Below are 25,170 nucleotides of genomic sequence, written 5' to 3'. Positions count from 1 at the left end.
GAGAGGAGAGCTGGGCCCAGCTGAATGAGGGATTGTGCCCCTCAGCTTCTGTGGGGATCAGCCTGGCTGACCATGGACACAACAAACCCTGTGGTGACCCCAGCTGGGTGTGGCAGGCAGCAGCTTTCCACTCTGGTTGGAAAAACTCCTGGGAAGAGTTTTTGGTTAAAACCAGCACCAGGCTGCTCTGTCTGCACCTCTCCCTGCTCTGACTTGTGCTGTTTTCTCTACTCTTTGCCTGTACATATTATTTGCAACCCACTGCACCCAAAATACCAACTGGTTGCTCTCAGAGTGTGAAGCAATTGCTGAATGAGTAACTTGGATAATTTTTTTTTTCTCATTTAGACAGAAGAAACCAGTTCAGCTTTGACCATGCATGTTACATTTTAATTTTTTTTTTTCTCATGCCAAGAAATACAAAGAAAGTATATAAGATATACCATACCATCCTGCAGAAAAAGAAACATTTGTCAGCAAAGAGAAGCACCCAGCTGCAATTCCTGGTGTGTTCATGCTGTGTGTGAGCTGTGGCTCTCCCAGTGGGGGGATGGACCCTGCACTTCCATGCCAGGGATCAGGTCCTGGCACTTCCCAACAAGGGCTCCCAGGTGGTGCCAGGGTTGCCTTGGTGAATCCTGCACATGTTCCCTTTCTGATGTTTCTTATCCTGGATGGGTATTTATAGGTTGGAATTTTGCTACCTACTGGTGTCAGCAAATGCTTTACAAATATTCTCCCTTTGAAAAGGCTGCTTCCCTCCCCCCACCACTCCCTTGGCTTGTGCCCAAGCAGGGGAGTTTTTCAGTCCAAACCTAACTGGTTTTTGCCAAAGTTAAAGGCTGTATACTGAAAGGAAAAAGAGCTTAAATCTGAATTATTTCAGCTTGACAGTGCAGCCCTGGCTGTGGCTCTGTGAGGAGTCACAGGGCAAGGGTGGGGCCAGCCCAGTGGGTGCCTTTCTGCAGCCTCTCCTGGGCTCAGAGGGAAGGGAAACAGAGATTTCATTTTGTATAAAAGGCAGGATCTGCTCCCCTTGTCTACATGGAGAAATCTGTGCAGGGAATTTGGGCAGCACTGCAGGGAGCTGGGCCAGAGGTTCCCTGGCTCTGTAACCCCTTCCAGCAGAGCCCAGAGCTCAGTGCAGGGTTTGAGGAGAGGCAGAGGGAGGGAGGGAGGAGCTGTGGGCTCAGGGATGCTCCGGGCTGGGAATGCTGAGGGGTAAAACCAGCAGAGAGAGGAGTGAACTGGAACAGGGTGGAACACCAGCCAGAAAAAGCAAACCCATCCCTCACAGAGCACACTTTGAAACCCTTGGGTGGCTTTTCTTTCCTCTGGTGGTGCCCTGGTCCCCTGGTGTCTGCAGTGACCCACTGACCCAGGCCAGACCTTCCCTGACCCTCCTCATCCCACGAGGAGCTGCTGCAAAACCCAGCCAGGTTTGCTGCTGGTTCAGCTGAAAGCTTCAATCCAGCTGAAGCAGCCAGCAGCCCTTCTGTGGCACCCCACAGAGCCCAGCTCTGCCCCAGGTCCTGGCAGAGGAGCCCAGGGACAGCAGGGCCAGAGGTGCCACCAGCCCTGGGCTCTAATCCAAGGCTCCTTCCATGTATTTACATCGCACCAGGACCTCACACTTGTCGAGCCTAACTCCCACTCCAGCTCACTTTTAGACACATTTCCCACCTTCTCCATCCCTTGATGAGCTCTCCTCCTACCAGCTGAGCTCCCCTGTCAGGTAGGGCTGGATTGTCACCCTGCTCTCACCTTTCCTTCTCCAGGGGGGAGAAGTTGGCCAGAGCCCGAGGGTTCTGTGACAGTTTTAGTTGCCAGCACAGAGAATTCTGAGCTGTGTGCTCAGAGGAGGCTGCAGCAGGTGGCACAGAGCTGGGGGATCAGAAACTGGGCTGCTGGGTGGGGATGGAGAGGAAAGGGCTCCTGGCACAGTTTCTGTGGTGTGCTACAAGCCAAGTGAAGGTGAGCTCCTGGTGGATGCAGCCAAAGGGGTGACTGTGCCTGGTGGTCTCAGGGTGGAGTTCTGCCATCATCAACCTCCCTGTAACACAGCACAGGTGAGGGCTGGGGGCTCTGCAACCTCCTCCTTCACAAATACCAACAAATTCCACCCCCAGAAAAAGCCAAAGAGGGAGCTGAGCTGGGATAAACCCGTGGGGAGAGCAAAGTGGTAAAATCTTTGCAGAACAGGCTGCAGAATGAAGTTGATGAGGGGAGCAGGGAGAAGGAACTTTCTGAATGTCCCTGGAGAGTTTATTTCTCCAGCACTGGAGAGGCAGGTTACAAACAGAGAAAATATTTTGTCAGGGATAACTGCAGAGGATTCCTCTGGATTTAAATGCAGGATAAGGAAAAAAAGCTGAGTTTCAGGGTGCAGTACAATTGTATCTATTCAGGGAGATTTTAGAATGAAAGGGATTCAAATGTCTTTGTTCTTCTCTTTTGTTATAATAGGTGAAAAGCATCACCTGAGCTCATCACAATGAGACAGGAGGCACAAACAAATCATCACCCTGGGGTTTTTGGGGAAATCTTCTTCCTTCTCCTGCATCCAGGGGAATCCACTGCTCTGTGCTGCCCTGGCTGGGACTTCTCCTGGCAGCTGCCTCACCAAGCCCCCTCCTTCCTGCAGGAATCCCATTTTTGGGGTATAGTTTGTCTAGATCCCACTGAAAAAAAAACAGATTCCAAGGAAATCCGTGCTCATACTTGGTTGTGTTAAGGAGGAGGAAGAAAAGGGGGTTGATCTGGGAGCTGCTCAGTGCCTGAGCATTTGCCATCCCTGCAATTAGAGCAGTAATGGGAACTCACCTCGTGGGGGGTGGCAGGGCTTAATCCTTTGGATGCAGAGAAGCACTTTAGATGAAAGGCTTTATATAATGATAAAAGAGCATTTAAATTCTTACTTAATAAACGCTCGGCGCTCTCATGTCCTAGAACTCCCTCCAGCACTTTTCCCTGAAAAAGAGCCCTTCCTGCCCAAGGAGGAGCTTCCTGGGCTCTTCCCATCAGCTAATCCCAGCAGCTCCAAGGGCAGAGGGCAGGAGATGCAGGGACAGGCAGCACTGCCTTTATGTAGCTCCAAAAAAAACCCCACGTGTTCCCCAGCAAGCAGCTTTTGGGTCCAAGAGTTAGAGAAGGAAAATTTGGAGGATTTGATGGGATTTCAATAGCCATAAGATGAAAGTTTGAACATCCAAGGGAGGGTTTCTGAAGGGCTCAGGAGGAAAAGATGCAGTGCCTGGAAGAGAGGATGGAGGAGGGAGCTCCCACCCAGCAATGCTCAGCACTCCCTGCTTGCTGAACTCACAAAAGATAAATTGCAAAAGAAAAGTTGCAGATTTGGTCCATTTTAGATGCCAGCAGGCTGTGATGGAGTGCTGGCAAAGGGGTGAATGGGAATGGAGCCCGAGAAAGTGCTGTAGTGATGTGCTATTGCTGTGAGTCCCTGGAATCCCTTTTAGTGGAGAGAAAAATGTTGACAGCGTGTCTGGGGGATTTGGCTTTCTCACCCCCTGGATCCCAGCAATGTCTGGAGGGAAAAACCACTTGGAAGAGGAGCAGTCAAAAAGGTGACAGGAGAATTTTCAAAGAGATGCATATTAGTTACTACAGAGTAAGTGCAGCATGGATTTACACCTCACCCCTACCCTGTGCTAACCCATGTGCCCACTCAGCCCAGAGAAGGAGCCAGTGCCAAGCACTTTCCATGTTGTGAGGTTGCTTTTGGTGGATTCTCCATGTAGACAAGCATTGAATTTGGTCTAAATTTGGGGTGTTTTTCAGGAGATTGGTGTTAGGGAGCAGAAGTGCCCTGAAGGACATTTCTCAGTGCTTTTAGGTCACAGAAAGGCTGGGCAGTGCAGCTCTTGGTGGTGTGTCCCCAAAGTTTGGATCAAAGAGACTCAGGGAGCCAATGGACGTGGCCAGGAGTCACAAAGCCTGACTAAAACAACAGGCAATGGAGCTTTGCATAGTCTGGGTGGGTGGGTAGAGAGCCAAGCCCAGGAAATCCCCACAGCAATGGGGGGTGAGGGGGAGAAGGGCTGGGGGGATTTGGAACCACAGGGATGGGCTGGGGGATCTGTGTGCTGTGGAAGACATGGCAGGGCCTGTGGTACCAGATAGGGTGGGAGGAGCAGAGTCTGGTTTCTTGTTAGGTTAAATACAAAACATTAAAAAATAACACAAGGACTTGCAGAACTGACCCCAGGCAGCTCCGGGGATGCTGGAGATTTTCAGAGCTGCAGAAGAGCTGTGTGAGGGGTGCAAGGAGAGGGGCAGGAGGCTAAAACTGGAGTCTAAAGCTCCTTCATGCTCCTGAAAATCTCCTGGGAGGCCCTAAGCTGGAGCCCCAGAGGTCTGGGGGGATGAGCACTGGCAGTGGTTGGTGGGGGCTGGATTGCTGAAGCTCTGTATGATGGAGCTGCTGTGGCACTGGGGTGGGAGTGGGTAGAACGGGCTCTCCGTGCCTTGGTGCTGCTGCTGGGCATTAACCAGGCTCTTGTCTCAGTGCCAGGGGTGCCAACCTCCCTCTGGGTGCACAGAGAAACGTGTGGATCCACAGGGAACGCCTGATTTTGCCTTCCATTGAAAAGCCCACCGTGGGATGGGGGTGAGGAGGAGCCTGGGGTTCTCATGCAGCAACATCCTGCTCTGCCAGCTCTGAGATCTGCCCTAAGTGATAAAAGAGCTCGTAGGAACAGACATGGAGAACATTCCCAAAGGCATGCAAATGGTCATTGTCTCTTTTTTTTTTTTTTTTTTCATCAAAAATACAAAAGCACCCACCACATCCTCCAGCTTCGGCGGCTGCGTTCCGTTCGGAGCAGAGCTCTGCTCTCCCTCCTCCTCCGTGGAACAGCTCTCAGCTCCTGATGGCAGTTTGAGCTTTGTTTTGTTGTTTTTTTTTTTGTTTTTTCTTTTTTTTTTTTTTTTTTTGTAGAGACAGAGAATTTGACGATTTAAAAACCAACAACCCCCCAAAAATCCAGTGACTTGTGCCAAAATTCTCAGGAGGACTCCTCGAAACGTCCCGTTTCTCGCCTGGGATTCTCCCTTCCAAAACCAGCTTCCTTCTGGAGACTCTCCCCTCCTCTTGCACTTTAGTTGTCTCCCCGCTCCTCCAGTGAGTTCTGCTGGAGGGGAATGAGGTAGTGGATTTCCCCCTTCTCCTCTCCACGTGGCTCTCCCATTCCTGCTCAGGGTGATTGTGATGCCATCCCTCGCACAGGCTCCTTCCCAAGACTCAACTGAAGCATGCGGTTCCTTCCGACGGCGCTCCAGAGCAGCCCGACTAGGGCTGCCCACCTACACTCTGACAATTTTTTGTTTTGTTGCAAGGCTGAAAGTAAAAACCCCAAAAGGAAAGTTGTCTTCCTCCTCTTCAAGGTATTTGCATGCTGAAACGTCTTCTAGGAACCTGGAAAGGAAAGTGTGGCTTAGGGCAGCTTCAGCAGTCAAGAGATGTTCCCTTTGCACTCCTGCCTTGGCTTTTGGGGGTTTCTGAGGTCCCTGTTTGCCTGAGCTGTGCTGATCATGCTGGTTTGGCAGGTGGGGTTGTGTTTGGGTAATTCCCAAGACATTTTGGGAAAGTTGATTTGTGTCCTGAAATCTTTCTGTTTTTACAGCACTCCACTGTTCTAAACCCACCCACAGGCTTTGCCAGGGCAGGACCTTTCACCAGGGAGACCAGGGGCACTTTGGAGACAGCACAGGGAGGGCTTTCCATGCTGGTCATTTGGGCAGTGCATGGTTCTACTGGAAGGAGAATTAAGAGAATTAAGGACTCTGAGGAGTTTTTAATGTGTGTGTGCAGCTGGTGATGTTCAAACCAAGCTGGACTCAGAGCCCTCCCACTGCACTTAGGCTGGGAACGAGCTTGGGTGGGGCTGGGGGCAGGTCTGTCCTATGCCCTGGGCTGGAGCTGGGCTGAGGGAAGGAGCAGGAGGGGTTACCTCTGACGCTGAGTGAGATGTAGAGCACGATGATGATGGTGCCCAGCACGATGGAGACGATGCTGAGCAGCCTGGCCATGCGCCCCAGCCGCCGCGCGCCGTCCGTGTCCCCTTGCTGCCCGCTGTTCCTCGACTGGGGAGACACAGAGCAGCCCCCTGAGACAGCCAGCAGCTCCAGGGGCACTCCCCAGAGCCCCAAACTCAGCCCCACTTCCTTTCCTGCCCCTTTAATTGGCAATCCCCAGCGAAAATTGCTGGAAGTGAGGATTCCTGGGGGAGGGAGAAGCATCACTGCCGAGGGAAGGGCTCCTGATCCTGCTGGGTGTCCTCCCTTGGCTGGGGGAGAACCAGCACCCAGCAAAAGCACCCAGCTGTGGTGGGATTACTCACTGTGCATCAGCATTTGCTGCCAGCCCAGCTCTTGGGAACAAAAATCCTCCCCAAATTCATGCAGTGCCCTTCTGCTGCCCACAAAACCCATTGGGGAGGGAGGAAAAATGGGCAAAGGGTTTTAAGGCACGTTGGGGGTATTTTTAAATTTTAAATTGCTATTTGGTTAAGGTTGGAGTGAGGGGAAAGAGAAGCAAAGTGGGATAGGGGGAGAAGAGAGCCCAGAATCCTTGATCTACTGGAGGAGTTGGGCAAAGCACCCCTAAACTTCACTGGGAGTGGGGTTTTATTGATGGTTTAACTGCTCTGAAGCAGGTATTCCTCCTTTAGGGCTGCTTTTATGTTTTTAACACTTTAACATGGGTTAAAGGCTTCTTCCAGCCATGCTGCCTTGGAGGAGAAAAGGGGGATCTGGGGTAAGGTGTGGGGTCAGCAGCTCCCACAGCCTTGTGCTGTGTGACAGCTCCTCCCTTCGGGGCATGGCTGCTAAAACTGGGGGAATTCTCAGTTAAAAAAAAAGCAAGTGTACTGGTTAAAAGAGTTAAAGGTAGCAATGGATTAAAGGAATCCAAATTTCCTTTCAAAATTGTGTGTGATGGAAAGGATCCTCTTCCTAATGTTAAAAATGTAAAAACAAAATAAGAGCAGGGAGGTCTAGTCCAGTTCCAGCAATAACCACAAAGCATCACAGAGAATCTGAACAAATACTTGATGTTACTGCCCCATTTCCCATTTATCCCATTTATTTATTAATTCCACTGCCTCTTGGCAGTACCTTGGCCAAAACCTTCCCAGCCCAGGCTGTGCATGGGCAGCTGCTCTGTGGGGAAAATGCAGCTCTGGAGGTTTCCATGTGCTCCTTTGAGTTTGTGTCACCACGTAAATACACAGCAGAGCCCCAAACAGGGGGGTGGCTGCTTCCCCTGGCCCCTGCCAGCATCCTGCTCCACTGAGGAGCCACCCTGGGCATCTCTGTCCCCAGCAGTGGCACCAGCAGAGCTCAGGACCTTCCCTGCTCCTCCTGGTCTCACCAGCAGCTTTGCCAGACCCGCTCTGAAAGCGATGGGATGCAGCCAAGAGTTATTTTCATCCCAGAACAGGAGGTGACAAAATGAAGCCTGATGGGTTGGTGGTGAGAGATGGGGAGGATGCAGGAGCCCAGGGATCGACAGGATCCCTGCCCTGCTCACTGACAGCTCCAGTTCTGGGGATTTGGTTTTTCAGCCTCTGGTTTTTGTAGCAAGTGTAATATTTTGGCAGGGTGTGGGTTAGATTGCAGTGAAATATGCAGTTTTAGCTGTCTTCTAGGTAAAATATATAGGCTAAGGCACTTAATATATTTATCACCACAGCTTCTGGACGTGTTTACTGCTCATTTATCCTCAACAATTATGAGGAACACATCAGCATTGGCATGGGGTGTTTAGCAAGAATTTGGTACTGTACATACATTATTCATTGGTTTGATTACAGCTCTCTAGTATCACTAATCCTGTGTTTTGCTTTCCACATAAAAACATTAACATCTTGTTTATTAATCGAGGCTCGCCAAGGCAGAACATCTCCGAGAGGCTCGAGGGCTCAGGGGGAGTGAGTCACTGAGGGAGTGCCAAGGGACTCCTGCTACAGCCCAGAGCTGGAAAATCTGCAGGACCTGGGGAGTGGGTGCAACCTAGGTAAGGCTGGGTGACTCAGGAATTATTAATTTTACCTGTTTCCCACTGCTGTCTGTTCCAGTCACTGCTCAAAATGGGTTTTTTCCCTAAGTGGCCTTGTTGCAAATGAAGGCAATTACTTTCCTGTGCTAGTCCCAGGGATGGAGAAGACAAATCATCACATCCTCTTTCCTGCAATCGTTCCCAGTTTATGAACTGGCTTTGGATGCTCTCTGCTGCCGTCCACCAATTACTCAGAATAAATCATTAATTCTCGACACTTGGTGTTTTTGTTGAAGGAAACACTCCAAGAGATGCATAAATCAACTCCAGAGTGAGACAGATGAGTGTGGCACTTCAAATGGGTGAGGATAATCTGACTTCTCCTACATCTTTTTGGGAATAATAGAACTTATTTTGGATACCTAGTGCTGTGCAGAACTGCCCTTGATGTTACTGTGTGGTGGTTCTGGCTGGAATTTTTCATCTCCCTTCATGTGTTTGGAGTTTTGTACTCTGGCTCCTCTGCTTCTTCCCCTGCAGTGGCTGCACTTTGGTGGGAAGAGGAAAGGACTCAGAGCAGGAATGCAGGGTGGGTGTGTGGTAGGAGATGGATCCCACAGGATGGACACACCCTTGTCCACCAGTCCCACTCTCTCTCTTGGGGGGTGTCCTGACCCCTTTACAACAGCCAGATCATCACTTGGTGAGGTAAACACATCCCAGAGTTTGTGGAGAAGCCTCCAGGTAATTAATTTCCATGAAACCAGCATTAGCAGGAACAGACTGGGGGGGCTAGAGCAGGTTTTTTCCACCTCTGGCCATAGGCCCTGCTGGGATCTGAGAGCAGCTTTTGAAAAATGATTTATGAGACACTAAACTCAAGAGCATTCATTTACTTTCCTCTCTGGACACTGCTTATTACCCAGGAAAAAAAAAAAAAGCTTTCATGTGCAAAAGCTTTGACTCAGGAAAGAAAAGCACAATTGCAGAGCTAAAGGAATGTCAGCACATTGTGGAAAGGTCCTCCTGTTTCCCCAGGTGATGGGAATCACAAAAACCTGGTTCCTGCTCAGATCTGTGCTTGATCAGGCACACCTGGGCTTTACTCTGAGACAAGACCTGAGCCTGGGGCATCACTGGGAGCTCAATTCCTCCCTGCTGTGAGCAGGGGGAACATCAACCCGTGCCCTGAGAGCTGCTCCTGCTGGCAGGAGGACCCAGCCAGATGTTTGCAGGTTCCTCAGGGAGGGAGGGAGGATGGGTCACTCCTCATCCTGCTCTGCTGGTGCTGTGTGGAGGTCCCTGGCTGGCAGGTGGGTGTGTGGAGGAGGTGATGGAGCAGGCAGGGCCAGGACAGAAAGAGCTGTAATAAATTAATTAAACCACAGGGCAGAGAGAGCAGGGGCGACTGTGCAGGGCCCAGAGGATGTGCACTGGCTACTAATGTGCTGTGTGTGCCATTAACCCTGTCCTGCAGAACAAGCCCAGCTGAATGCACCTTCTGCCTCCCCTTCCCCAGCTCTGCATGAGCCCTGGTCAGGGCTGCCGTGAAGCAGAGGACAGCCCAAAAACCTCATTGCCCTGCTGGCCCTGCCTCCCCCTGGGTGTGACAGTCACCACACCCCGGTCCCTCTGCCTGGCAGGATGAACCAACTCCTGCTCCTTTCCATTGTCAACTCTCCTCCTCCGTGGTGCCCAAGGCACCTCCCCACCACCCTGGAGGCTCTGACGCCTGCGAGGGACAGTGTGAGGATCTATTTTGCATGAAGGCTAATGTGGCTGGAAAATCCCCGTGAGAGACCTTGTTTATTACCATGGATATGCAGTACCCAGCTGCTTTCCCTCTCCTTGCAGTGCAAAGCCAAACAGGGCTGGCTGGCTTCCCTGTGTGCTGCCTAAACAGGCTGTGCCACACAACTGTACTACGCAGATGACAGCTGGCACTGGCAGAAACGATGATTCCTCCTCAAAATGGAAATTGGTCTCCCTAGAGGGCTTTTTGTGGCAAGTGCCTGTGCCTGCCTTCAAGTTGTTGGTGGTTTTGGGGGGAAGTGCTGGCTGCAGGTGCCCCTCAGTGTATCTCTGTGTGGTAAGCAGGTAATGGAGCCGACTTTCAAAGAAAAGATTTGCCTTTGTTGCAAATCCAAGGCATAGAAGGTGCTGGGTGTGTACAAGAGAGCAGCATCTGTTGGGAAGGGGGTGGCTGTGCTTGTAGGGCTGTGCTGCTGAGCCACCTGTACCCGAGATGGGTGGGAGGCCGGGCTGGCTTCATTCTCCCCTGCTCGTCTCTTGGTATATTTGCTGAGGTGTGGGAGATGTTTAATGGAGAAAAATCGCTTCTCCGGGGCCACTAAAAGAGCTGCAGGTGCAGCCTGTCCCTGTGAAGTGCCTGAGACCAGGCGCCAGCCTTCAGCCAGGGTCTCCCCGGTGCTGCAGGGCTGGGCTCGGAGGGAGGGAAGGCGATCCCTTGTCACCGCTTCTCCTCGCGGCTCCTTTTCGGGAAAGCCCGGCGAGCGGTTCTGGACCGCTGCTTGGCGGCGGGGACGGCGCTTCCCGGAGCCACCGCGCTTCCCGGAGCCCTGCCCTGGAATCCCACCCCCCTCTCCATCTCCATCCCGCCACCTCCCCGCGTTCTCCATCTCCATCCCGCCGCCTCCTTCTCCATCTCCATCATCTCCATCCCGCCGCCTCCCCGCGCTCTGCCCCGGGCTCGGCGCCGCTCCCCGCCCGCCTCCGCCCGCCCGCGCCCCCCGGACCCGCACCGGAGCGCTGCGGGAGCCGAGCGGAGCCGAGCGGGGCGGCACAGCCCGGCACAGCCCGGCACAGCCCGGCCGAGCCCCGCCGCTCCCGCCGCTCCCGGTGCCGGTGCAGCACCGCGGACAGCGCCGGGGCGGCCGTCGGGGCGGCGGCGGGGGAAGCCGAGGGCGAACCGGGCGGGTCCGTGCGAGCCCCGCACTCACCATGATGGAGAAGACGAGGCCCACGATGTTGATGGGCCAGACGGGGCAGAAGCAGGAGAAGATGGCGAGCACCAGGTAGTCCCGCGGGCGGCCCTGCTCCGGGGCCGCCGTGCTGGTGGCCGTGGACGAGGCTCTGCCCAGGCTCAGCCGGGACGGCGACAGCGGCGGCGCCTCCAGGTGCCCGACCGACACCGACTTGTAGCCGAGCCCGTGCCCGTTGCGCTCCGTCTCGCCGGGCAAGGCGGCCGTGAAGGATTTGGAGCCGCGGAGGCCCTTCTCCTCCCGGCCCTCTGTCGCCGACAGCAGCTTCTCCGTCTCCTGGAAGCGGGTGGGCAGCGCCGTGCCCGAGCCCGGGCCCGCGCCCCCGGGCGCGGAGCCGGTGCTGGCCATGGCCCGGCGAGCGGGCTCCGGCAGCGCCCCGCCGCCGCCGCTCTGCGCTCGGGGCCCGCCGCCCCGCGGGAGGCCGAGCCGGAGGAGGGGCCAGCCCGGTTCGGCCCCCGGGGCAGGATCGGGGCTGCGGACCGCCCCCGGGGTGTCCCCGGTCCCCCCCTCTCCTCACCCCCTTTCCGCGCTCGGCCTCCGCCCGACCCGCTGCATGCGGCGCCGCGGCCCCCGGGGATGCTGGCGGGGATGCGGCGGGGCGGAGCGGGGCGGTGGCACAGCCAGGGAGTCCCCGCCGCCTTCAGCCCGGCCCAGCCCAAGGCTCTGTCCCGCCCCGCCAGCCCCCCGCTATTCCCGGGGGCTCCCGCGGGCTCCGCTCCGCTGCAGCGGTACGTGAGAGCCCAGCCCCGACCCGGCTCCGCCCGTGCCGAGGGGCGCGGGGCCGCCTCCAGCCCCGGGGGTGCGGGGGATGCGGGGCACACACAGCCCTGCTGTCCCTGCTGGCTGCCAGCCTGGACCCGGCCGGGTGGGGGACATGCGACACGGAGCAGAGCCACGAGCCCCCCATCGCTGCGGAGAGGGACTGGAGCTGTCCTGGCTCTGGGCAGGGCTGCCCGCAGGGTGACCGGGTCTGTCCGGGCAGTGTGTGGGTGCCCGGTGCCACCTCTGGCTCCAGCGGCTCTGGGAAAGCATCGCCCTCGGTACAGGGCTGGGGGAGGCTCTGGGCACGCTGTGCTGAGCTCGCCCTGCCCTCGCTGTACGTGGGTGACACCACAGCTGGGGACAGAGACACCAGAGCAGTGGTATATCACATCCCTACATAGGACCTGCAAAGCAGAAAGGGTGCTGGTGCAGTGTGAGTTACATCTTCTCCATCTTTGGGAGCAGGGATGATGTGAGGGGCAGGAGGAAGGGCTAAAACAACCCTCAGAGCCTGGATGCCTGGGAAAAAAAATGGATGTTTTCCACCCATTGTGTATTATGCTTCAGTTCCAAATTTGCCGGGGGTTTCCCTGGCAGTGAGTGCCATCTACGGGGCACACCCAGCACCTTCTGCCTCCCGAGAGGTGCCCGAGGAGCCTTCTGCCAGCCGGGCCCTGCTGCCCAGCCCTGCAAGGAGCCTCATCCCATCCTGCAGCCTCCAAACAGAATTAGGAGCTGCAGTTTGTGAATGTGGATCTGAGAGCAGTGAGGTGGCCCTGGTGGGATGGGTCTCACGGGGTTTTGCCTCCCTTCCACTCCTGCCATCTGTTTCCATCTGTTTCCATCTGCCTCACTTCGGCTGGCCAAAGCTGGTGTGGGAAAAACACGGAGATGCAAATTCGGGAGGAGGGAGGGCTCCTGCCTGAGTTAGGGTGCCACTGAAACATTCTTTGCATGGTGCTGTTGCTGGGCTCTCACTCCCCGTGTGACAGCTGCTGACAGGGCAGGGCAGGGCCATGCGCTGCTCCAGGGAGAGCCAGAGCAGGGATGATGCAGGGAGAAGCAGGATTCCTTCAGAGGATGTGGCTGAAGGCCTTCCTCTGGCGAGGGGAACACCTGTCAGAGGCTTAAGCCAGGATGCCTGGCACCATCAGCATTTTTAAGAGGCTCCTTTGCTGAGCAAAGAGCTCTCTCTCCTGGCTGCCACCAGTTTTCCTCTGCTCCCGGACCATCTCCCTCGTCCCACCAGGGATTAAGGAAGGAGGAGGAGATCCCGGTACCCAACAGCAGGAGGTTGGGATGGTTGTCCCAGCATGTGCCCCCAGGCAAGGAGAGAGCTCAGACTGCCACTGAGTGCTGGGAGCACTGGGTGGGAGCAGCGGGGCTGGAGGAGCTCTGCAGGGCTCAGCACTGCGGGAATCCCACGGTGCAATTTGTCCTGTCCAAAAATCTGCCAGCTGTAGTTTGTGTGGCTGTAAATCCCTGCCTGATTCCTGCAACAATTTCAGTTTGCTGAGCCTTTGGCAGGAGGGAGCCCTCGCAGCTGGTCCGAGCTCTCAAAGACAGAGGGAAGGGACAAAAGGGACCTTCTCAGTAAAAACCCGCCTTCCTCCTCTCCACGGCACTTGGCCGGGAGCGCTATTGGCCTGTCCCAACAGAGCCACTTCCCCGGGATCAGAAGAAAACCGCAATCGGATGGGTGGGTTTTATGAAAGCCGACATCTGTCTCTCCTCCCGGCCTCGCAAATCTGCCAGGCACGTCCGTACCAATGAGCTTAGCGTCAAAAGTCCCAGGGCAGTAACCTTTCCCTGCTCCTGCTCCCCTCCTTCACCGGCAGGAGCCAGAGCCACCGCCAGCCAGGGGCTTTAGCGTGATCCCCATCTGTCCATCCCACACATATTAACAGCCACTGCCCTGCTGCTGGGTTTGTAACTCGTGTTTTCTCGCAGAGCAAGCAGCAGAGAATAAATAACAGCGGCGATCAGCAGCAGCGAGACCTCGCGACAAGAAACACGGAGCTGGCACTTCCAGAGGACTTCCCACCTTTCTGCAGCTTTCCCGCAGAGGGGAGACGCAGCAGGAGCCTGTACAGCGTGTCGGGGCTCTCTGAGCTCGCCAGCATCGCATCCTGCAGCTTCCCTCCTCACCCAGCAGTCCCGTCCCGCTCCCCCCGTGTCCCAGGGCTCCGTTACCTTCCCGGCACCGTCCTGCCCCGCAGCAGGTCAGTGGGTGGGGAGGCCCTGCTGGTGTCCCCAGCCCTGGCAGTGGCCCAGCTGCCAGGGCACAGCCCCGGCCAGGGGCTCTTGCAGGCTGCCCGCGCCTCGCTGCTGGCGGAGCGCGGGGTGCGGGGTCCCGCTGGAGAAACAGGGCACGGGGCGACTCTCCTTCGGGCTCTCGTAGTGATGGAGCTGCCTCCGAGGGGAGAACCCAGCGCACAGAGGGGACGGAGGGCAGCGTGTCCCGGCAGAACCGGGCTCCCAGGGCGGCGGGGGGCGGCTGCCCTTCGGCCCCGGCTCCTGCGCGGGGAGCGCGGCCCGGGCGCGGCACTCGGAGTGCGCACAGGGCCAGCAGCGCCCGGCGCCGCGCAGCGACAGCGACAGAGCCGCGATCCTGCTGATGGCTCGCCGCAGGGTCGCGATTTTAGAAAGCCTTTTGCCTCCGAGGTCGTGCTTGAGGGCCAGCCGCAGGGCGTTGAAGGCTTGGTTGTAGTCCAGAATCCTCTTACGCTCTCTGACGTTGGCAGCCATCCTCCTGGCCTTGGAGCGCGCTGGCCTGCTCCTCTTCCTCACCTTCATCCCGTCCGTGTCCCCCGCGCTGGCATCTGCTCCTCTGCCGTGGGACACCCACAAACCCGGCCTGTAGCCCGCCTGGGGGGCATCCCCCGCTTCCAGCTCCTCCTCGGAGCTGCCGGGCCCTGGCCCGGTGCCTTTCTCCACGGCTGCTCCGGCCATGGCAGCGGCGAGGGGAGCGGGAGAGGCGCTGCTGTGACCTGCCTCCCGGGAGGTGTGGGGGACACTCCTCCAGGGACAGACAGCCGCCCCTAAAAACCTCCAGCAGGGCTCGTCACGTGGCTGCCCCGACCCTCCTCACCTGCCGCAGGTGAGGCACAGGGAGAGGGGCACGGGTCCCTGCTCTGAGCGTGAGGCACCAGTGCTGGGGTGCCCAGAGCTTGTGGCGGGATGCTCGCAGGCCCTCGGGGAAAGCACCTCCACCAAGCACACGCTGCAGCGGTTGCTTTAGTGTCTGCTGAGAATTTGGGCACTGCAGTTCCCCTTCTCTGCCGGGCAGGCTGGTGGATCACCCTGGACAGGTCATCCCAGGGCTCTCCGTGGTGCTGTGAGCTCTGTGGGGCATCACCACCCTGGCTCCTCCTTCCCCCTGCCCATGGGTCCTGCAGCACCTCTGTTATTCCTCAGCTAAGGGAAACAAGCACGAAATTGTGCCACAGCTGAGGAAAGCAGCAGGTCTTGTGTTTGGGTACAGGAGAAGACACAGTCCCAGCGAGCTGAGACACCCGTGGGGACAGGGGGAGGTGGGAGCCTGAGCAGAGCCCGGCAGTCGATGCAGGAATGTGCAGGGCTTGGCACGCCTCTGCCCTGCGGAGCAGGAAGCAGGAATGTGGCAGGGGGGATCGGGGCAGGTGATAAAAGAGCTAAAGTGCTACCTGCCTCCTCCAGAGCCTTCCTGTCCCTTCCCAGCAGCCTGGGGGCAGAGCTGTCTGGGCTGGCGCTCCCGGGCCTGCCCGGCACTTAACTTGGGGAAGAGGATGTTGAAAGCAGCTCCTTGTTTCCTGCATCCTGAGCTGGTGGGATGAAGGGTTTGCCAGGTGCAGCAGGTCCAGAGGCCATGGGCAGGGCCAGGTCCCCAACCTCTCAGCCACGGGTGTTTGCCCATCATCTCATTAGTGAGCAGTTGCTAAATGCCTTCCTGTGCGAGGGGTAATGCTTTGAAAAATGGCCCTGGAGTGGTTCTGACAAATTGTTGGGGTGTCTGGTGCAAAAGCAGAGCCCTGGGAGAACCTGCCCCCCTCCTTGACCCATCCCTTCCTATCTGATCATCCCAGCTCATGTTTGATCAATAGCCACAATTAGGGTGGGTTATTTGTCTATTGCCCTTCTCCTCTCCTGGCTCTTTGAAGCTGGAGCTAATTTAGGTGCCTCTGCTCCAGGAACCCAATAAATCAGGAGCCAGGGCCTCGGGGACAGGGGAGGATGAGGCAGCAGGACTTCAAAGGGAGGTGAAGCTTGCAAGTATCTTTGAGCACTCACCTGTGCTCACTATGACCCTCTTGTTCTCCCCAGCATCCCTCTCACCTCCCAGTCTTTCTGTGCCAGGAATGGAGGCTCCCTGACCACTGACTTACCCAGTGAGCTCAGCTCAGGAGCCAGGGGATCTTCGAAACGCTTGAATGCCAGCAGGACATAGATGTCAGAAACACTTAGAGACGTGCCTGTCTAAAACCCAGCTAAGCAGGACAGATCCCTGCCACGGGGATGATTCTGCTGGTGTTGGAGGTCAGGAGGTGCAGTCCAGAGCAGGCACAGAGGTGGCTGAGCTGGGCACAAAGCCAGTCCCAGCTGGGTGGTGCCTGGGCAGGGGCAGCAGTCCCAAAGCTGTCCCCATCCTGCCCACATCCCCTGGGAGATCCTTGGGAAGCACTGCCAGGGGCTCAGGGTCTCTCTGCAGGGATCCAGCCCCAGCTCTCAGAAGCAGGCAAGGCCAGACCATAAATCATGGGGCTCCTGGTGCCAGCTGTAATCAGCACATCCCGCTGGGCCGTCCCCACCTCGTCCTGGGCGCTTCCGACCCAGGTGCCCATTATGGGTTGGGAGGTCAGCAGGAACGCCCACCCAGGCCCTGCTCCCCAGTGCCTGCTGATTTATCACCGTGTGCTGGGGAGATTTATGGGCCGAGGTGGGGAGCCAGAAACGTGTTGTGAGGCTCTGCTGGGCCTGCCTGCCTGACAGATGATGAAAGAGCTGTAATTATCTGTCGCCACACATATATCAGGCCATCCATGGCACTCCCCAGCCTCCAAGAAGGGGTTTGGCCCTCGGGGACTCCTCACCTCCCAGCCTGTGTCACTCTGGACTGGAGTGCTGAGTGCTGGGCATCTGCCCATTGTCACAGCTCTCACAGGTCCCACAGCCCAAAGGTGTGTTTTGGTGTGCACCCCTAACACTGCTGCTGAGCTGGGCCTCAGCTCCTGCAAAGAGCCCTGGACTGGCTGCCCCATCCATCCATCAAACATCATCACCCCCAAACTGCCAGTGCTTGCAGGTGGGAGCTGCTGGAGCCAGCTGGGAGCACAGCCCTCACTGGATGTGAGTGAAGAGGCAGCTGGCACGGCCTGGGGAGGTGCCCAGCTCCTGGCACTGTCCCAGCACCATCCATCCTCCTCGGGAAGGCTGCACCGGGAGGCATGGATATGCCAGAGCAAAGCAGGGAGCCTGCGGCAGGGAAGGAAGGATGAGAGGCGGGAGAGGCACGCAGGGAGGTGCCCGTTCCTGGTGGTAGGGCAAGGAGGAGGCGGCTGTTGCGACACTGCCGGGCCCGCGGGTGAATAAATAGGGAGCTTTGTTCCTGCTGGGGCACGACCAGGTGGCACAAGGGACACGGGCTGGTGAGTCACCGTGCCCAGGCAGGCACCCTGCGGGGCACAGGAGGAGGGGACAGGCTCTGAGAGGCTGTGCTGCCTGGAGGTGCCTGCGGGTGAGATCCCTGCTCCAGCACCCTGCACAGCACCAGGAACAGCCCTGCCCTGGGCACAGGTTGGATTTTTCCAAAGCCACATCCTGTGGAGCAGGAGTGAGCCGTGGGCACCTGGTCAAACACAGCACATGTGGCAGGCAGTGGGCAGAAGGCTTACCTGGGCCTTCACAGAACCCCAAAATCATTCTAGTTGGAAAAGTCCTCTAATAGAATCCAAACTTTCACCCAGCACTGCCTTGTTACCACTAAACCACTGAGTGCCACATCCATATTTTTTGAACATTTCCATCACTTTTCTGAGCAGCTTGTTCCAATCCTGACCATCCTTTCAGTGAAGACATTTTTCCTAGTATTCAATTTAAGCCTTGAGGCCATTTCCTCTTGTCCTGTCTTTTGTTCCTTGGGAGTAGAGACAAACTCCCACCAAGTCCTTTCAGGGACTTGTAGTCCTTTGCTGCCCACCACAGGAGCCTGTGCCTGCTGCTCCATGTGCCAGGAATGGCTCATCCATCCTGAGACCAACAGGGCTGGCAGAGTTTCACTGGCCAGAGGATGAGGATGTGACACACAGAGCTCTGCAGTGAAGGCCAGTGGAAGGCACAGGAGCCACCTCATGGCACAGGAGCCTTCAAGGCTGGGTTGTTCCCGGCTCGCGGATCTCTTGGAGCACGTGGGATGGATTCTGGCATGAGTTATCATGTCATTACTGCCCTGAGCTGCTGGCATTGGGCATTCCCTCACCTGCACCCCCTGCCCGCAGCTCCGTGGGGACACCTGGAGAGGGCGGTGGGAATCTGTGCAGCAGGAGCGCAGCACCCGCACCCCGCAGGCGTCCCCATCCCATCCCATCCCATCCCATCCCATCCCATCCCATCCCATCCCATCCCATCCCATCCCATCCCATCCCATCCCATCCCATCCCATCCCATCCCATCCCATCCCATCCCATCCCATCCCATCCCAATCCGTCCCTGTCTCCCTCCGCCGCAGCCGGGCCGAGCCGGGGGGCGGTGGCAGCGCTGCCCCCGCCCCGGCGGGGCCGTGCCGTGCCGAGCCGAGGCGGGGCGGGCCGGGGGCGGGCACCGACGTCAGGCCCCGCGGCGGCGGCGGCGGGGGGCGGAAGGCGGCGGTGCCGGGGGGTTTCGGGGGGGATAACCCGGCTGTGGGGCGGGGGATGGCGGCGGGCGAGGCGGCCCGGGCGGACTTCGCGCGGCACTGGCAGGCGCAGTTCCCGGGGGAGCCGGCGCCCCGCATGGAGCTGGGCTCGGTGCGGGCCATGGAGCGGGAGCTGGAGCGCTGCCGCCGCCACCTGCGCCGCCTGCAGCGGGCGCTGGCCGAGGAGCGATTCAAGGTGGGCTACCTGGAGGCGGCGCTGGCCCGGGGCCCCCTCCCGCCGCCGCCCGCCGCCCCCCGCCCCGCCGGCAGCTCCCCGGAGGGCGGCAGCGCCGGCAGCTCGGACGCGGAGGACGCTTCCTCGGCAGGTGGGTGAGGGGGAGCCGTCCCCACCCCGCGCCCCGAGGGACGAGGGTGTCCCCAGCCCCCGCACGCTCAAGGGCGAATGTGCCGCCGAGGGCATCCCCAGCCCTGGCGCTGCCTGTCCGTGCCGTGCCCAGAAAAGCGATCCCAAAGCCCTGTGCCATCCTGTGCAGCCCGTGCTGGGACTCGGCATGGGACCCCCAGCGCGTCCCCGTCAGGACAGGAGCACCCCATGCCAAACATAGTAGGGGATGCCCGAACTCCTTTTGCCGTCCCCATCAAACAGCGAATGCCACCCCAGCCCTTGTGAAGTCCCTGACCAAGCACTAAGGTCACCCCAAGCCCTTGTGTCCTCCCTGTCGCACTCGCAGGGTCACCCCATGCCGAGGGCCCATCCTTGGGTGTGCCAGGAGGGTGGCTGGCCCTGCAGCTGGCTCTTGGTGATGGGCCAGTGGCCCACGAGCCACGCTGCAGAGGAGTCACTTCCTCCCGGCGTGGCCTGGCTCAGGAACACCTCTGCTCAGGTGACACCCTGTGACCTCCTGTGGGAAGTCCTGGAGGCTCTAAAGCAGCAGCATGCCGGGGTGGTGACATGCCCCGGGGCGTTTTCCTAGGTGCTTTGGGGACAGTGTTATTTCGCAAGCGCCTGGCTGTGCGGTGGCACCGAAGGCACAGCCAGCTAGCGCTGTCAGCCGTCACACTGTCCTACTTCCAGCGGCCTGGAAGTTGTTATTGCATCAGCATTAAACCCGGTTCAAACACAGTCCTGGCAACTAGGGAATGTCACTTTTAATGCTGCTAATTCTGCAGCTGACTCGAGTTAATTTTGTTCTTGTTCCATTGTTTGGGGTGGTGGTTTTCCCCCAAGGCTGTATCATGCTGGTTTAAGATTGCCTGGAGAGCGAGTGCTCTGATATCAAATTATGCTTAATATTTAGTTCATTTATATTTATTGCATTAGTCTGCAGTGCTGGAGGAAGTTTCCGCTTCACCTTCCTGAGCTGCCTGGGGGTGAAATGTCCAAAGTGCGTGGCTGCTCTCAGTGTTGTCACCGTGCTGCACGTGTGAGTGTTTGTCCCTCTCCCCAGTCAGCCGTGGGAGCCTGTGCCCAGCCCTGCAGCCAGGAGCAAGGGCATTGGGAATGCTGCCTTCAAAGGGCTGCTCCAGGCCCCTCTCCAGCTCCCAGCAGCAGGCATGGGCTGTGCTGCTTGGCTCAAGTGGCTTCAGTGCATCAGAGCGACCAAGCACAAATCCTTCTCATCTACACTCAGACCTGAACTTTGTTTATATCTGGGTTATGTTCCTGGATGGCTCCAAAGCCAGGATGGTGCAAGGCTGCTCCCAGGTTGGTGGGTGATGTTAAAGGGGCTTCCCTGAGGCACAGCACAAGCCCCTGAGGGTCCTGGCTTCCTAACTTGGAGGGGTCCAGCCCTGCAGCACCCTTTGAGATTTTTGCAGCTGGTGTGGGTGACTCTTCTGGCAAGACTTTGAAGTCCAAGGTTGCATCTGCTGTGGTTGAATGTGATCTCTTCCTCCTCCTCCTCCTCTTTCTCCTCCCCTAAATGAGTCTTCCTCAGGGTCAGCAGCTCCAGCACTCATCAGAGGAGGAAGCATCCCCTCTGCTGAGTGCCTGGCTCCTTGCCCTGTGACACAGCTGGGCTCTGCATGGAAGGCTGGGCTCAGCCCTCCCCAGCCTTGTCCCAAGCCTGTCCTGAGCCTTTCCCAGGCATCAGCATTTTCTTTGTTGGGTGTTATAAGGGCCCCTGTGTGCACTGACTGCTCTGACATTTAAGAGCAGATTTGAGAGTGCAGTCAGAGGTGTGCAGTCATTGCCTGGATCCCTTTCATGGACAAGTTGGTTAACCTGGTGCTCCTGTTGTTTTCTTCTCACTTCTCTGTGTTTCAGATGTAATTGAAAACTCCTGATTGTGGTGCTGTTTGCTTTTCCTGCCAGCACTCTGGTGGTGTGTAACCTGCTTAATGCTGCTCTGCTTGGGTCCCTCAGTATTTTAATGTGAATTTTGGAGCTTAGTAGTGCTGTGGCTGTGGCTGAACACAGTCAGTCCCCAGCTGTATCAACCAGGGGAAGCACCCTCTGAACAGCAAATGAAGGAGTGTTGAATATCATCTTTATGGGAATTACCAGGGAAATACAGTGTTTTCCTTGTGATTAATCTGATTTAAAGTGAGGCAATCTGCAAGATGCCCGTCTGTGGCTATCGCAGGAGCGCAGTGTGTGACAGCCAGATCCACCATCCTGGCATCTGAGACAGCGCCTGTGCCAGCTCACCCGGGACCAGCAAAATCTGAGCGTCAGCGAGCAGATGGCTCGAAGGGAAGCGTGGAAAGGGCTGAAATTCCCCTGGCCTTGGCCGTCACCTGTCCCTGTGGCTGAGCACGCAGCTGGCCTCGCAGCTGAGGATGCGCGGTGCCGGGCTGGCTGCTGCTCCCTTCTCTGCCAGGAATGGATGGAGGGCTGTGGTGAGGAGAGGGAGAGCTGGGCAGGAGATGGTGCTGGTGGCTGAGAGGAGGAGGCAGAGATGCTGTGTGCCCGGCAGCCAGGTAGCGCAGAGGTGGAACCGTCGGTGCTGGGTTTCCTCGCTTTGTCCTTGGGAAGTGGAGAAAGAGGCTGGCTGTGCCATGGAGCTGGAGCTACTCTGAAGGCTGTGGGGTTTGGGAGTCCCTGACCTGCCCTGTGCAGTGTCCTACACCCCAGAAAGTGAGCTCTGGGGTGGGGAGTGCTGGCATAGCTGGATTAGTCCATGATGGCGTGGGCTGGTGGATCTGGTTACAGCAGGATGCTGCGGCTGCGAGATGTGCTGTAAGTGAATCCCCAGCCCTCTGTTTTGCTGGAATTACAGTTTCTCTCAAGGAAAGATTCTGGAGTCACATGGGCTCTTCTCCTCACTCTGCTGCACTGGTACCTTGGGAAATGGGAAGGGAGCTGCTGGCAGCAGCGGGGTCCTGCCTCCGAGGGTGGTGAGCATGGAAAGGTGGTGGTGCCAGGGTGTGCAGCAGAGGGCTGAAGTGGGGAAGGGACCCTGGGGCATCTAAAGTTCCTGGGGCATTGTCCACCTCACCCCTGCATGCCAGATGGGGGCTGGATTGGCATGGGTGTCATGCTGGGGGCTCCTGCCATGATTTGGGTAAAGTCAGGGCTTGTTCTTGCTACTCCATCCCTGCTTTCAGCTTGTGCTGCTGCTGCTGCTGCAAGAGTGGCAGCTCTGTCTGTCCCAGAAAATCTCCCTGCAGCTATGGAGGTGATGGGGCAGCTCTGTTCTGCTGTCCCAAGCTGCTCTTAGACCCTACTTGTTCCTCGTCCCTTTCTTGGGATATTCTGCAGAAGTAGGGCAGAAAATAGTGAGCAAAGTCCAGAGTTTGTCCTGGTGCATCTCTTTCTGCCTGGGGCAGGTCATGGTGTGCAGGAGGGGAAGGAATGGTGATTCCCCAGCCCAAGGAAGGTGAAATGTTGCATGGTCTGTGCATCCATCTCCCCTCCTTTAGCACCAGCATGGGATCTTGATGCCAAAGCAGGGAGGTGCAGTGGGGGCAGTTGTGAGCCCATCTACCACCTCTATGTCCTTATATTTAGTTTTTAAATTTTTACTTTATTGTTTTTCCCCATTGTTAGGAAGTGTTTGTTTGGCTCTGAAGAGGCTGGAAGTTCCTCCTCTGGCCAGGCAGAGTCTCAGTGTTTAGTTTTAGCTGCTCAGGCGAGGACAAAACCGCAGCGTGTGTGTGTGCGTGCGCCTGCTGGGGACCTTTGAACTGTCTCCATCTGCTCTGGGGCCCAGCAGCATTTGGGGAGGTGATTTCTCTCCACAAACCCCCCTGATGGCATTGTGACAGCAGCCCCTGAGTGATGTGAGGCTGCTTCCTCAGACTGATGCTGCCTGGGATGGGGACTGCAGGGTTAACTCTGGGACAGGTTGTCACTGTTAAAGAAGATCATAAATAAATGCAAAGTTTATGAGGCTGAAGAGTAGAAGAGTTGAAGTTTAAAGCTTTAAGTGAGAGCAGTAAGTGCTGCTTGTTGGAGTTTGCCCTGTGATGGGTAAATAGTGAAGGGCTTGTAAAGGAGCTGCAGGAGCAGAGGGGAAACCTGTCTGTGATCAGCTCTGCCTGTGGGCACCACCATGGCAGCAGCTGCATCTTCTGGGTGGGGGAACAGCCCTTCCAGGTGCCAGGGCCCTGCAGACAAGCAGGAAGGGAGCACAGAGGGCTGGGGGTCCCTGTCTGTGTCACTGGGCAGGGGTACTCCCCTGGCACGGCTCTGATTAGCACAGAGATGCCAACATCCCTCCTGGAGGAGGTGTGGATGCAGCACCCCTGTGCAGCCCTGTGCATCCCTGTGTTCTGGGTTTTGGCCCCCAGAATTTGGGACAGAGCTGATGCTGAGCTGCCCCAGCTCTGCAGCATTCAGGGCTGGGGGAAGGAGGGGATGGAGTTTGCCCTTCAGTGCCAGCAGTGCCACGGGCTGTGCCCACCGTGGGGACGAGCCCTTCAGCCCCCAGGCTCACAGTGGCTGCTTGTGGGTGATCAGTAGCCCCAGGTAGAAGCAATGGCAGCAGCAGGGCAGGCAAGAAACCCTCATTAGGTGGCTGGATAGAGCCAGAAGTGCCCTGCGGGGCCTGAATACATTTGCATTGTAAGGCTATTGAAATCTGGTTGGGGTTTGTTTTCTTTCTATTTCCCTGGGAAGACACTTCTGTGCAGCAGGGCTCTTTGTTCCTCGGGTTCCTCCTCCCCTCCTGCCCACTGATATCTGTTGGGATCCCAGTGGATGGCTCTGCTCTGTCTTCTGCTGGATGCTGTCTGCTGCGGCCAGCCCTGCAGCAGTGTCACAGGGAGAAGCTGGCATGGAATTCATATTCTCTTGGGTTAGAGAGAAAGGAGCCTGGGTTAGCCAGGGCAGCTCACTAAGTGTCCATCCATCCCATAAAGTGGCACCTTTGCCCCCTTGGTTCGTGGCACTGCTGGATTTTCCTCCCACTGGAGCAGTGGCCGGGAGCCAGCCCGAGGGAACACACAGAACTCACCCCATCCCCAAGAGACACGGAGCAGGCTTGGCTTTCCCACCCCAAATGGCTTTTTCAGTGTTTGCTGAGCAGGATAATTGGCGTGTGTAGATCAGTAGCAGCAGCACTTCTTGGCTCCCTGGGCTGTAGCCGGAGCGGAGCCTGGCCAGCCTAAGCAGAATCCCAGGGGACTCCTGCAGATCTGCCTCCAGATAAATCCCAGCTGCAAAGTTCAGGGATTGTTTGAAGATCTGGCAGATAGGGAGACCTTTGTGCTGGGACAGGCCTTCTGCCATGGACAGTTTTTGTTCCATGGGTGATTTTTGTTCTGAGGCTGAGAACCAACACCTCCTCCTCCTCCTCCACAGCTCTGGGGCGGATACAGAAGAGAACCATGATGCCATAGCTGGCCCAGCTCACCTGAGGTAAAAGGCTTTTTCTGACCAGCCACCACCTTTCACTCCCTCTCTGTCTGGTGTTTTGAGAGGCCAGGGGCAGTGCTGCTGTGGCCAGGTCTCTGCCCTCCTCCCCACACTTGCTTGGCTCTGGCACCCTGCCTGGCACTGCCCTGAGGGCAGGATGCTCCAAGTGACCTCCCTGTTCTCCAGGCACCTCCCAGCTGTGCCAGTGAGTGCAGCTTGGGGCTGATGCAGCACAGACCTCAGGGTTTCAATTCCACGGGGAAGTGATTCTGGAAGAGAAGTTTAGTGCTGGACTGAGGACCTGCTGTGCTCCTTGGCAGGGAGGCTGGAAACATTTTCATTTATTCCTCTCTTCCCTCTCTGCAACCTCTGGCAAAAGGACAGGGCGAGCCTGGAGCTCCTGAGAGCCCAGCAGAGCAGGCACTGAGGAGCTGGGGAAGCCAGGCTTTTCTCTGGCATCTCCCACCTCAGCCCCAGACTCTGCAGCCCCGGCTGTATTCCTGCCATGGCTCCAGCACACAGAGACTTTCCCTCTCCCAAACCAAAGCACTCTGGCTGCTCTTTCAGTCCTTAGCTTCTTTAGCCACTTGCATGGTGCTCCCCAACCTCACTCTGCCATTCCACCCTTCTGTGGGAAAACACTGCCAGTGTTGGAGGTGCAGGTGGCTCTGGAGCTGCTCCCTGGTTGCTGTCAGCCCTGGGTGCCCACCAGCAGCTCTGGGCAAGCACTGGGGCTCCTGCAGCTCCTGTGGCTGTGACT

General features: G+C 57.2%; 3 protein-coding genes across 3 annotated transcripts in view; 1 reads left to right on the top strand and 2 right to left on the bottom strand.

Moving 5' to 3' along the window:
• TRARG1 (trafficking regulator of GLUT4 (SLC2A4) 1) lies at positions 1-11,421 on the bottom strand. Its single transcript, XM_056506399.1, has 3 exons — positions 10,978-11,421; positions 5,970-6,102; positions 1-5,434 (listed from the first exon to the last, which is right to left on the bottom strand). The coding sequence occupies exons 1-3, from the start codon at positions 11,365-11,367 to the stop codon at positions 5,427-5,429; spliced, it is 531 nt and encodes a 176-aa protein (XP_056362374.1). The 5' UTR covers positions 11,368-11,421; the 3' UTR covers positions 1-5,426.
• Positions 11,422-14,004: 2,583 nt separating this feature from the next.
• Positions 14,005-14,733, bottom strand: BHLHA9 (basic helix-loop-helix family member a9). Its single transcript, XM_056506989.1, has one exon. It carries the CDS (start codon positions 14,731-14,733, stop codon positions 14,005-14,007), a length of 729 nt encoding a protein of 242 aa, XP_056362964.1.
• Positions 14,734-18,942: 4,209 nt separating this feature from the next.
• The window catches only part of ABR (ABR activator of RhoGEF and GTPase), a 36,494-nt gene continuing 30,266 nt past the window's right edge, over positions 18,943-25,170 (top strand). Inside the window, exon 1 of the mRNA XM_056506701.1 lies at positions 18,943-18,975. The gene's annotated coding sequence lies outside the window, so the exon portion shown is untranslated. The remainder of the gene's footprint in view (positions 18,976-25,170) is intronic.

Source organism: Oenanthe melanoleuca, chromosome 19, assembly GCF_029582105.1.
Source record: "Oenanthe melanoleuca isolate GR-GAL-2019-014 chromosome 19, OMel1.0, whole genome shotgun sequence".
NCBI lineage: Eukaryota > Metazoa > Chordata > Aves > Passeriformes > Muscicapidae > Oenanthe > Oenanthe melanoleuca.
This window is presented reverse-complemented; position numbering and strand designations above follow the sequence as displayed.